The sequence below is a fragment of the Manis pentadactyla genome, chromosome 1 (genome assembly GCF_030020395.1).
Source record: "Manis pentadactyla isolate mManPen7 chromosome 1, mManPen7.hap1, whole genome shotgun sequence".
In the NCBI taxonomy this organism is placed as follows: domain Eukaryota; kingdom Metazoa; phylum Chordata; class Mammalia; order Pholidota; family Manidae; genus Manis; species Manis pentadactyla.
Window position 1 is genome coordinate 106546547 of NC_080019.1, and position 13801 is coordinate 106560347.

The following is a 13801-nucleotide window of genomic DNA, read 5'->3' on the forward strand; positions in this document are numbered from 1 at the left end:
TGATAGCTTTTATTGAAGGAAGGTATTTTATCAAAAATCATAAAAACAGGAATATTTTGACATAGAAATTCTACCTATGGGAATATATTCCATGAAAATAGAAATTTTTGCCATGATTTCGCTATAAGGAAATCTGCTGTGTAATATAAAAAAAAAAATGTTTCTGACCAATAGTCAGGGACTGGTTAAATAACATTTGATGGCCTCCTTATATAATATTATTTGTATTATTTATGTATGTATAGTACACAGCTATTAAAATTATATAAAAGTATACTTATCAACATGGATAGATGTTCTATATGTACTGTTAGTATGTGCAAAAAGAGATTGCAAATAGTATTTATGATATGTGATCTTATTTTGTATGTGTATGTGTGTATGTATAGGAGTCCTAATAAAAGTGTCTGGAAACTCCAATATGTTAACATTTGTACCTCTTGACAGGATGATGGGACTGCTATTACTGTTATTATTATTATTATTTTGGCCTGTATCTTTTCCTCTCCAGTGATCATGAATTGCTTTAGTAATTTTTTTTTTTTTTTAAATAATTATTTTTTATTGAAGGGTAGTTGACACACAGTATTACATTACATGAGTTTCAAGTGTACAACACAGTGGTAGAACATTTATATACATAATTCTAGGTTCCAGCTATCACCCTACCAGGCTGTTACAATATCTTGACTATATTCCTTATGCTATACATTACATCCCGGTTACTAATTTATTTTACCATTGGAAGTCTGTCCTTCTTTTTTTTTTTTTTTTTTTGTGAGAGCATCTCTCATATTTATTGATCAAATGGTTGTTAACGACAATAAAATTCTGTATAGGGGAGTCAATGCTCAATGCACAATCATGCACAATCATTATTCCACCCCAAGCCTAATTTTTGTCAGTCTCCAATCTTCTGAGGCATAACAAACAAGTTTTTACATGTAGAACAAATTCTTACATAATGAATAAGTTACATAGTGAACAGTACAAGGGCAGTCATCACAGAAACTTTCGGTTTTGCTCATGCATTATGAACTATAAACAGTCAGTTCAAATATGAATACTCATTTGGTTTTTATACTTGATTTATATGTGGATACCACATTTCTCTCTTTATTATTATTATTTTTAATAAAATGCTGAAGTGGTAGGTAGATACAAGATAAAGGTAGAAAACATAGTTTAGTGTTGTAAGAGAGCACATGTAGATGATCAGGTGTGTGCCTGTAGACTATGTGTTAATCCAAGCTAGACCAGGGCAATAAAACATCCACGTATGCAGAAGATTTCTCTCAGAACAGGGGGGGTGAGGTTCTAAGCCTCACCTCTATTGATCCCCAATTTCTCACCTGATGGATGGCCCCCCTGCGACTGTGCCTGTCTTAGGTTGTTCCTCCCTTGAGGAATCTTACCCGTCTCTGGCTAACCAGTCATCTTCCGGGGCCATACAGGGAAATGTGAAGTTGGTAAGTGAGAGAGAAGCCTTATTGTTTGAAAAAGTTAGCTTTTTACTTCTTTGCATATTTATGCCCTGTGGCTTCTATGCCCAGCATTTGTCTTGAGGTATCTTTACCACTTGGAAGAATTATGACACTCGGTAAATTTGATATGAGGCACAAATTCTATTTAAGGGTTGTAATTAGGAAGGAAGAAGAAAAGCTATAGAAGTAGCAGGCGGAAGAAAACATGGGAAGATTGATTATTTCTTTGACAAATCTTCTTGTAGAGTAACTTCAGCATATATAGGTTTTAAGCTACTACTTAAATTGCGCACACACATTAACATAATAGGAGTATAGTTACATAACCAAAGCATATCTGTAATTACCAGCCATCTGCAGTGAAACCAAGAAAACCAGTTAGGCACCTTAGGCATTTGTGAAAACTTATCTATGATATGGTGGATATTGTCCAACTGAACTTGAACAGTCTGAGAGAAATCAGACAAATTAAAACAACCCATTCCTGGGGACTGTTCACATGCCATATGTTCTTTTAACAGTAAATAGTCTGTAGTTGTAAGAGTTTGGAGCGCTACAATTTGCACTTCTCCAAATTCTTGGTTGAGTTCCAACAGTATAGATCCAGTCAAATTTGTTGTTTTACTGTATGCACAGGCCAGCTTAGATATCTCCTTCCTCATTCCCATGGCAAGTCCAGGAACTGGTGGGATGAGTGCATCTACAGCTGTAGCAGTGCGTGGATCTTTGTTGGGGTTTTTTGATGATCATCTTCTGGCATGAGTCTTCCAGAGAGTGCAGATGTTGGAAGTTCTTTTTCATATCGTATCTTAGTTCATTTTCGGGGTAGCACAATTAGGCTTTGATCCTCTGTATAAACACAAACAGACCCTTTGCCTACACTTTTATATGCCCTTTATACCCTTGTGTAGAACTCGTTGGAGGTTACCACACAGGAACTGCCCTTTTTTTTTTTTTTTTTGCTATCACTAATCTACACTTACATGACGAATATTATGTTTACTAGGCTCTCCCCTATACCAGGTCTCCCCTATAAGCCCCTTTACAGTCACTGTCCATCAGCATAGCAAAATGTTATAGAATCACTACTTGCCTTCTCTGTGTTGTACAGCCCTCCCTTTTCTCCTACCCCCCCATGCATGTTAATCTTAATACCCCCCTACTTCTCCCCCCTTATCCCTCCCTACCCACCCATCCTCCCCAGTCCCTTTCCCTTTGGTACCTGTTAGTCCATTCTTGAGTTCTGTGATTCAGCTGCTGTTTTGTTCCTTCAGTTTTTCCTTTGTTCTTATATTCCACAGATAAGTGAAATCATTTGGTATTTCTCTTTCTCCGCTTGGCTTGTTTCACTGAGCATAATACCCTCCAGCTCCATCCATGTTGCTGCAAATGATTGGATTTGCCCTTTTCTTATAGCTGAGTAGTATTCCATTGTGTATATGTACCACATCTTCTTTATCCATTCATCTATTGATGGACATTTAGGTTGCTTCCAATTCTTGGCTATTGTAAATAGTGCTGCAATAAACATAGGGGTGCATCTGTCTTTCTCAAACTTGATTGCTGCGTTCTTAGGGTAAATTCCTAGGAGTGCAATTCCTGGGTCAAATGGTAAGTCTGTTTTGAGCATTTTGATGTACCTCCATACTGCTTTCCACAATGGTTGAACTAACTTACATTCCCACCAGCAGTGTAGGAGGGTTCCCCTTTCTCCACAGCCTCGCCAACATTTGTTGTTGTTTGTCTTTTGGATGGCAGCCATCCTTACTGGTGTGAGGTGATACCTCATTGTAGTTTTAATTTGCATTTCTCTGATAATTAGCGATGTGGAGCATCTTTTCATGTGTCTGTTGGCCATCTGTATTTCTTTTTTGGAGAACTGTCTGTTCAGTTCCTCTGCCCATTTTTTAATTGGGTTATTTGTTTTTTGTTTGTTGAGGCGTGAGAGCTCCTTGTATATTCTGGACGTCAAGCCTTTATCGGATGTGTCATTTTCAAATATATTCTCCCATACTGTAGGGATCCTTCTTGTTCTATTGATGGTGTCTTTGGCTGTACAGAAGCTTTTCAGCTTAATATAGTCCCACTTTCTCATTTTTGCTGTTGTTTTCCTTGCCCGGGGAGATATGTTCAAGAAGAGGTCACTCATGTTTATGTCTAAGAGGTTTGTGCCTATGTTTTCTTCCAAGAGTTTAATGGTTTCATGGCTTACATTCAGGTCTTTGATCCATTTTGAGTTTACTTTTGTATATGGGGTTAGACAATGGTCCAGTTTCATTCTCCTACATGTAGCTGTCCAGTTTTGCCAGCACCACCTGTTGAAGAGACTGTCATTTTGCCATTGTATGTCCATGGCTCCTTTATCAAATATTAATTGACCATATATGTCTGGGTTAATATCTGGATTCTCTAGTCTGTTCCATTGGTCTGTGGCTCTGTTCTTGTGCCAGTACCAAATTGTCTTGATTACTATGGCTTTATAGTAGAGCTTGAAGTTGGGGAGTGAGATCCCCCCTACTTTATTCTTCTTTCTCAGGATTGCTTTGGCTATTCATGGTCTTTTGTGTTTCCATATGAATTTTTGAATTATTTGTTCCAGTTCATTGAAGAATGTTGCTGGTAGTTTCATAGGGATTGCATCAAATCTGTATATTGCTTTGGGCAGGATGGCCATTTTGACGATATTAATTCTTCCTAGCCACGAGCATGGGATGAGTTTCCATCTGTTAGTGTCCCCTTTAATTTCTCTTAAGAGTGACTTGTAGTTTTCAGAGTATAAGTCTTTCACTTCTTTGGTTAGGTTTATTCCTAGGTATTTTATTTTTTTTGATGCAATTGTGAATGGAATTGTTTTCCTGATTTCTCTTTCTGTTGGTTCATTGTTAGTATATAGGAAAGTCACAGATTTCTGTGTGTTGATTTTGTATCCTGCAACTTTGCTGTATTCCGATATCAGTTCTAGTAGTTTTGGGGTGGAGTCTTTAGGGTTTTTTATGTACAGTATCATGTCATCTGCAAATAGTGACAGTTTAACTTCTTCTTTACCAATCTGGATTCCTTGTATTTCTTTATTTTGTCTGATTGCCGTGGCTAGGACCTCCAGTACTATGTTAAATAACAGTGGAGAGAGTGGGCATCCCTGTCTAGTTCCCGATCTTAGAGGAAATGCTTTCAGCTTCTCGCTGTTCAATATAATGTTGGCTGTGGGTTTATCATAGATGGCCTTTATTATGTTGAGGTACTTGCCCTCTATTCCCATTTTGCTGAGAGTTTTTAACATGAATGGATGTTGAACTTTGTCAAATGCTTTCTCAGCATCTATGGAGATGATCATGTGGTTTTTGTCTTTCTTTTTGTTGATGTGGTGGATGATGTTGATGGACTTTCGAATGTTGTACCATCCTTGCATCCCTGGAATGAATCCCACTTGGTCATAGTGTATGATCCTTTTGATGTATTTTTGAATTCGGTTTGCTAATATTTTGTTGAGTATTTTTGCATCTACGTTCATCAGGGATATTGGTCTGTAGTTTTCTTTTTTGGTGGTGTCTTTGCCTGGTTTTGGTATTAGGGTGATGTTAGCCTCATAGAATGAGTTTGGGAGTATCCCCTCCTCCTCTATTTTTTGGAAAACTTTAAAGAGAATGGGTATTATGTCTTCCCTGTATGTCTGATAAAATTCCGAGGTAAATCCATCTGGCCCGGGGGTTTTGTTCTTTGGTAGTTTTTTGATTACCTCTTCAATTTCGTTGCTGGTAATTGGTCTGTTTAGATTTTCTGTTTCTTCCTGGGTCAATCTTGGAAGGTTATATTTTTCTAGGAAGTTGTCCATTTCTCCTAGGTTTCCCAGCTTGTTAGCATATAGGTTTTCATAGTATTCTCCGATAATTCTTTGCATTTCCATGGGGTCCGTCGTGATTTTTCCTTTCTCGTTTCTGATACTGTTGATTTGTGTTGACTCTCTTTTCATCTTAATAAGTCTGGCTAGAGGCTTATCTATTTTATTTATTTTCTCGAAGAACCAGCTCTTGGTTTCATTGTTTTTTGCTATTGTTTTATTCTTCTCAATTTTATTTATTTCTTCTCTGATCTTTATTATGTCCCTCCTTCTGCTGACCTTAGGCCTCATCTGTTCTTCTTTTTCCAATTTCGATAATTGTGACATTAGACCATTCATTTGGGATTGCTCTTCCTTTTTTAAATATGCTTGGATTGCTATATACTTTCCTCTTAAGACTGCTTTTGCTGTGTCCCACAGAAGTTGGGGCTTAGTGTTGTTGTTGTCATTTGTTTCCATATATTGCTGGATCTCCATTTTGATTTGGTCATTGATCCATTGATTATTTAGGAGCGTGTTGTTAAGCCTCCATGTGTTTGTGAGCCTCTTTGCTTTCTTTGTACAGTTTATTTCTAGTTTTATGCCTTTGTGGTCTGAAAAGTTGGTTGGTAGGATTTCAATCTTTTGGAATTTTCTGAGGCTCTTTTTGTGGCCTAGTATGTGGTCTATTCTGGAGAATGTTCCATGTGCACTTGAGAAGAATGTATATCCCGCTGCTTTTGGATGTAGAGTTCTATAGATGTCTAGTAGGTCCATCTGCTCTACTGTGTTGTTCAGTGCTTCCGTGTCCTTACTTATTTTCTGCCCAGTGGATCTATCCTTTGGGGTGAGTGGTGTGTTGAAGTCTCCTAGAATGAATGCATTGCAGTCTATATCCCCCTTTAGTTCTGTTAGTATTTGTTTCACATATGCTGGTGCTCCTGTGTTGGGTGCATATATATTTAGAATGGTTATATCCTCTTGTTTGACTGAGCCCTTTATCATTATGTAGTGTCCTTCTTTATCTCTTGTTACTTTCTTTGTTTTGAAGTCTATTTTGTCTGATATTAGTACTGCAACCCCTGCTTTCTTCTCACTGTTGTTTGCTTGAAATATGTTTTTCCATCCCTTGACTTTTAGTCTGTGCATGTCTTTGGGTTTGAGGTGAGTTTCTTGTAAGCAGCATATAGATGGGTCTTGCTTTTTTATCCATTCTGTTACTCTGTGTCTTTTGATTGGTGCATTCAACCCATTAACATTTAGGGTGACTACTGAAAGATATGTACTTATTGCCATTGCAGGCTTTAAATTCGTGGTTACCAAAGGTTCAAGGTTAGCCTCTTTAGTATCTTACTGCCTAACTTAGCTCGCTTATTGAGCTGTTATATACACTGTCTGGAGATTCTTTTCTTCTCTCCCTTCTTGTTCCTCCTCCTCGATTCTTCATATGTTGGGTGTTTTGTGCTGTGCTCCTTCTAGGAGTGCTCCCATCTAGAGCAGTCCATGTAAGATGTTCTGTAGAGGTGGTTTGTGGAAAGCAAATTCCCTCAGCTTTTGTTTGTCTGGGAATTGTTTAATCCCACCGTCATATTTGAATGATAGTCGTGCTGGATACAGTATCCTTGGTTCAAGGCCCTTCTGTTTCATTGTATTAAATATATCATGCCATTCTCTTCTGGCCTGTAGGGTTTCTGTTGAGAAATCTGACGTTAGCCTGATGGGTTTCCCTTTATAGGTGACCTTTTTCTCTCTAGCTGCCTTTAACACTCTTTCCTTGTCCTTGATCTTTGCCATTTTAATTATTATGTGTCTTGGTGTTGCCCTTCTTGGATCCTTTCTGTTGGGGGTTCTGTGTATTTCCGTGGTCTGTTCGATTACTTCCTCCCCCAGTGTGGGGAAGTTTTCAGCAATTATTTCTTCTAAGATACTTTCCATCTCTTTGCCTCTCTCTTCTTCTTCTGGGACCCCTATAATACGGATATTGTTCCTTTTAGATTGGTCACACAGTTCTCTTAATATTGTTTCATTCCTGGAGATCCTTTTGTCTCTCTCTATGTCAGCTTCTATGCGTTCCTGTTCTCTGATTTCAATTCCATCAATGGCCTCTTGCATTCTATCCATTCTGCTTATAAACCCTTCCAGAGTTTGTTTCATTTCTGCGATCTCCTTTCTGGCATCTGTGATCTCTTTCCGGACTTCATCCCATTTTTCTTGCGTATTTCTCTGCATCTCTGTCAGCATGTTTATGATTCTTATTTTGAATTCTTTGTCAGGAAGACTGGTTAGGTCTGTCTCCTTCTCTGGTGTTGTCTCTGTGATCTTTGTCTGCCTGTAGCTTTGCCTTTTCATGGTGATAGGAATAGTCTGCAGAACTGGGACGACTGGAAGGACTTCCTTTCTTGTTGGTTTGTGGCCCTCCTCTCCTGGGAGAACAGCGGCCTCTAGTGGCTTGTGCTGCGCAGCTGCGCGCAGATAGGGTTTCTGCTTCATGCCCGGCTGCTATGGAGTTAATCTCCGCTGTTGCTGTGGGCGTGGCCTGGCTCGGGCAGCTACTCCAAAGTGGTGGAGTCGCGTTGGAGCAGGAGCTGCTGGGAGGCTATTTATCTCCGTAAGGGGCCTCCCTGCTCCCTGCAGCCCAGGGGTTAGGGTGCCCAGAGATCCCGGATTGCCTACCTCTGGATTAAGTGACCCGCCCTGCCCCTTTAAGACTTCCAAAAAGCACCCGCCAAAACAAAACAACGACCACAAAAAAAAACAAGAAAAAAAATTTTTTTAATTAAAAAAAAAAGGTGGTCGTTCGTTTTTCTTTATTCTCCGGTGCCAGCCTCAGGCCTCTGCTCACCGGTCTTTCTGCGCTGTTTCCCTAGTATTGGGGTCCCTGTCCCTTTAAGACTTCCAAAAAGCGCTCGCCAAAACAAAGCAGCAAAAAAGCAAAAAAAAAAAAAAATGGTCGCGCGCTTTTCGTATGTCCTCTGTGGCCCAGCCTCCAGTGCCTGCTCACTGTTCTTGCTGCCCTGTTTTCCCAGTATTGAGGGCCCTGCACTCTGGCCCGGATGGCTGGGGCTGGGTGTTCGGCAGCCCTGGGCTCCGTCTCCCTCCCGCTCTGCCTGCTCTTCTCCCGCCGGGAGCTGGGGGGAGGGGCGCTCGGCTCCCGCGGGGCCGGGGCTTGTATCTTACCCCCTTCGCGAGGCGCTGGGTTCTCTCAGGTGCGGATGTGGTCTGGATATTGTCCTGTGTCCTCTGGTCTTTATTCTAGGAAGGGTTGTCTTTGTTATATTTTCATAGATATATGTTGTTTTGGGAGGAGATTTCCGCTGCTCTACTCACGCCGCCATCTTCCGCCCCTCGGACTGCTTTAGTAATTTTTTAAAAATTGCTTTCTAGAGAAGTTCATATTTTTTCTTGATAGAGTCTCCTATAGGAAGCAGAACATTCAAAATCATTCCATTGATTATTCCTTTTTTAAGAAAAGCAATTCAGCATGTAAGCATTAGTTGTCCTCCCTAAGGACTTCAGTGTGAGCTGTTGGAGAGTCAGGCTTAAATCTGGCCTTCTTATTCACATATCCTTTGTTCTTTCCCCCTTTTCTCATTCCTCTTCTCAACCTAAATCCTCTCCCCCTCTTCATTAAAGAGGGGGAAAAATGATACAAATATGATCAGAGTGGTTTGTTATAGAAGGTACATGTGAGGTAATTATACTTTGCTATAATTTGCTTAGGTTCTCAGTATTAGTTTTCTTTTTTCTTATATAAAAATAACACCTACTTGCTCATTATATTAAAGATTGGAAAGTACAGAACATTTTTAAAGGAGTTAAAAAAATGTCACTAATGTGGTACACTTATTTCAAATATCAGTTTTTATCTTTCTACATATCATTTCCTTTGTGTAATTAAAATTATATTTTATATATAATTTTCCCCCATAGAAGTACATTCTAATAGTTGCTCAAAGCTCTCTTTTTCTAAGAATAGTTTCTGTGACAAACTAGCATTCTTCTCCCTCATTGTTTTGCATAGCATACTCTTGAATGCCTACAACGGGCCTGCTAAGGGCAAGGAGTATAGTGATATAGAAGATATGCATGATTCCTGTCCTCATGGAGTACTCTAGCCAGGCACACTAGCTACAGCCTTTCTTTAAACTCAACAAACAAGACAAACAGTAACTAGGAAGTGAAGTGTAGGTGTTAACTGGAGCCACACAATGAACAGCAACTCCCTGTGACCCTTAGTCATAGTCTCCATTATTCCCTATTATCCCCTAATTACTTTTCCTCTCTCATAACAAATAGCATTAGCAAATCATGATTGTCACATAATTCCTTTATGTAATTGAAGTTATATTTTATATATATTTTTATATATAATTAGGTTGTACTTTTACAGGGGAAAATTATATCTAAAATATAATTTTAGTTACATAAAGGAATAATATGTAGAAAGATAAAAACTGATACTTGAGATAAGTGTGTCACATTAATAGCATTTCACATCACACACTAACATGTGTAAGTTCCTTACCCCAAAATCAATTTACCAAGTTAAAGAGAACAGGGAATGTTGTCAAGTCCATCTGCCCCATCATACTTATTTCTTATGTACTTAGTAAAGAGCAGAGAAGAATCTTTGTATCAGCTATGTCTCAAATGAAGTAAAGAGAGGCTATTTTTAAAATATTTAATGACAGAGATAGTGCAGGAGTTGACCATTCAGAAGGAGGCCCCTCCCTGTGTTCTGTAAATCGCTCAGTTGCTATAATTGGGAGGTCTGCCTGGGAGACATTTAGGACAAAGACCAGAGTGACCAGTGACTAGAATGGCAGAACCCTCAGGAGCTTTAGGACAGTGTGTATTGCCAAACAGCATGAAAGAATTTCAGTATACAGCATCTGGTATGAGAGGCTCAACCCTGGGGGAGGTATATCAAAATACTGCAGGTGACTTCTGCTCTAGGGAAGGACATGATAGTGGTCAGAAAATCTCTCTTTTTATAAAGGAGCTTTGTGGTAGATTCTTTGTTAATATCACAAAAATAGAAATTCCAGATCTATTTGGACAGTTGAGAGAGGGGGAAATTTCATGTGTATATAACTAAAATCAAATATAGACATTATAGGAATACTGCTTAAATATTATTGAGATAGAGAAAAAAAGGGAAGAGGCTGGCAGAATAACACTCCAACTGGGCTTTGAAAATTGGGTAACCTGAAGGGTCTGCTTATTTTATAAGATCTAGAAAAGGGCGTTAACTTATTCATATTCATGAAATGACAATATATGAACTTTTCTTATTTATGATACTATTTTTAATAGTTTGTTCTCCTCTTTTAGCTTTCCTTATTGGAAAAAGCTGGATTTGGAGGTGTTCTTCTATATATTGATCCTTGTGATTTACCAAAGAGTGCAAATCTTAGTTATGACACCTTCATGGTGTCACTGAATCCAGGAGGAGACCCTTCTACACCTGGTTACCCAAGTATTGGTAAGTCCATTGTTAATGTTTATTATTCTTGTAAGCATTACAAGGTTGCAGTTTAGGAGTACATGCAACCTAAATTACTCTAGGGATAGTAATGTTGAAAACTCTGTATTGTAAAAAGTAAAGTATTTTTCTGTTCAAATTAGAGACTACCCATTTGTTGGAATAAAACTTAAAAAAAATCTATAATATATTTTGACTCAATGAATTGTATTATTGTGATCACAGAAAACATATTTTATGTATTGTTATTTTTGACCGATAAATTAATGCCATGTCCACAGGCACCCCATGTCAGTGGAAAGCACATACAAATACTAAAAAAGGTGAAATGTCTGCTGCTTTGGGATGGCTTTAATAACTTTAGGTAAAGAGTCTCAGGTAGACATGGTCACGTTAGGTGACTAAAATAGTGGTGAATGACACTGGAGAAGAATGACGTTAACATGGAGTCAAATTTTCTGGTCCCCTAAGAGAAGGGATCTCATTGGTCTGGCCAGTCACTGGCAGCATAGAGGTGGCCATCCTTGTATCAACATGCTCCTCTTCCCCAGTAAGCTGTGCTCTCAATATTGGGGGGTCATATGGTGGAGAAGACAGCTGAGATTTTGGCAGGTATTCACTGTATTGACTTTCTGTCTACTGTGTAATTGATAAATATTCCATTTATACAGAGTTGGCTGAGGAAAAACTCTTGGACTTTCCTCAGTGGTGATACTAACCCATTCACAGTGACATTTCAGTCAGTAATTAACAAAAAAAATTTAATTTAATTATTCATGTGTCCTGCCAAAATTTTTCCGATTCCCACAAAACATTACAAAAGATTTTACTAATTACCTCACTCAAGTCTGGCTGTCCTTTCTCTCTATTAACTTTACCAATCAATCAATAACTCTCTAAGAAGGAAGTAAATTGAGTCAAATATTAGTTGTAATTTATGCATTTTATTGGGTCTACTGATTACTGCTTTAATAATCCAAGTAGGTATTTTCTCTGGGACCTCAAGGATCTATACTTTGTACAATCTATTATTATACCATTTTGAAGCTAAAATTAGGAGGTGTTCACCCACAATTTCCATGTATCAGCAAAAATATCAGTCCAGCTCTCATTTACAAATGCTCTAATTCCCTTGGGTTGTAATGCCTTACTTCAGAGGTTGCCTGTGGCAGGTAACGCCTTGTGGCAAATCACTGGGTTGCAGTGCTACCAAAAAACATACTTTATGAATACTCTACTTAAGATGGTAGGCTGCTCAGTTGGCAACATGTACTCTTAACATTATTTTTGGCTCAGATCATTTCATAACTATAGAATTCCTCAGTTATATCTCTTAAAATGTTGGCCACAGTCTTGAGCCATCTCAGAGTACTTTTTCTTTTTAATTTAAATTTTTAAATAATTAAAGCTCACAAAATAGTTTCAAACATAGTATATAAAGAATCTATAAACCTTTATCTTAGCATCCTTATTAAAGCCACAAAATTAGTACATTGCTATTAACTAATTATAGATTTATTTCAAATTTCCTCAGTTCTCTCACTATTTTTTTTTCTAATCTAACATCCAATCCAGAATTCTATGTTGCATTTTAAAAGCCAGCTCTCTCCTTAATCCTCTTCAATCTGCAACAGTTCCTTAGTCTTTCTTTTGTTGCCTTGACCCTTAAAAAATACTAGCAGTTTATTTTGTAGAATGTTCCTCAATTGAGCTAATTAATTTTTTTTTCTGATGATGAGATTATGGTCATACATTTTTGTCAGCAATAATCCAAGATATTTTTTTCATCCTGATTTAGACTTAATTCTTCTTATTTCCTAAAATCCATCCTGATTTAAAGTTTTGTGTCCTTCTTTTTAGTTGTTATAATCCTGTTTTTTTTTATTTTTAAAATTATTCCTTTTTCTTTGCTTTAAATTCTGGAGAGGAAAATTGTTTCACTAGTTTTACTCTAGGGAAGTGTATCAAATGACACAGTTTATTTAATATCCCAGTATTACAATTCAGTGGATCTGTGTGTTGTTTACTTACTGTCTGTTCAGCATCACCTCTGCCAACCAAAATCATTCAAACAATAAAAAATATCACTGTAATTTGTGACAAGTCTTCACCAGATATTCTTGGTCCAGTTACCTGGACAAATGTTGAAAGACTGACTTGAGTTGGCACTTAATCAACTGAAACAATGTTGAACTGTCCCCTGACTAGAATAACAGGAAATATAAATATGTGCCAGTTGTCAAAATAAAGTGTTAAGGATTTGCTGCATGAAATGTCTTGTCACTTTTTTGGAAAATGCACAGTGTCTGGATTTTTGCTATTTTACTGCAATTGGTAGTTCTTGTATGTGTCCTGAACTCTTCAGATTTATATAAAATATTTTTCAACTTGATTCTTAGAACCATTTAAAGAGTGGCTCATTGTTCAGCTCTTCGAATTTTTCAGAATGTTTACTTTGCAACACATTGAGAATGTAGATTGTTTAAATTTGAACTGCTCCTTTAAAAAAATCTAAATTTTGGATTCAAGATGGCGGCATAAGAGGTGAGATGGAGAGCTCCTCCCAAAATCACAAATAGTATGAAAATGTAGTTAATTGATACAACTAACCCTAAAACAGCAACACGAAAGAAGGCTACACCAGACTGCATACAGACCTCACGAACAGAGCAGACCTCACAAAACAGGGTAACATAAGAAAGCCTTAATATGGTGGGACCAGAGCCCTTTCCCCACCCCAGCTCACCAGTGGGAGGAAGAGAAACAGAGCAGGGAGGGGGTGGAAGCCTGGGACTGCTGAACACCCAGCCCTGGAGGTCTGCTTTGGGGGCAGAAACCTACACTGTGTGGTGCTCTGGACGTTGGGGAGCTGGGACAGGTGGAGTGCTTGAGAGACTGAAATTCTGGCCATCTGTGGAGGAGGGGATCCACACCTGGCCACTCTGGGACAAGGGAAAGGCAGGCGGTCTGAGAGGCTTCCTAGCAGCAAGAGGGCTGCTGAAGGGGCACGGTTTG

General features: G+C 38.4%; 1 protein-coding gene across 6 annotated transcripts in view; it reads left to right on the forward strand.

Annotated features, from left to right (window-relative positions):
* Positions 1–13801, forward strand: part of NAALADL2 (N-acetylated alpha-linked acidic dipeptidase like 2) — a 1368824-nt gene that overhangs the window by 837685 nt on the left and 517338 nt on the right. For all 6 annotated transcript variants that reach the window (XM_057500065.1, XM_057500068.1, XM_057500075.1 and 3 more), the window contains one exon: positions 10636–10786. In XM_057500065.1, coding sequence (XP_057356048.1) covers positions 10636–10786 — 151 coding nt within the window. The remainder of the gene's footprint in view (positions 1–10635; positions 10787–13801) is intronic.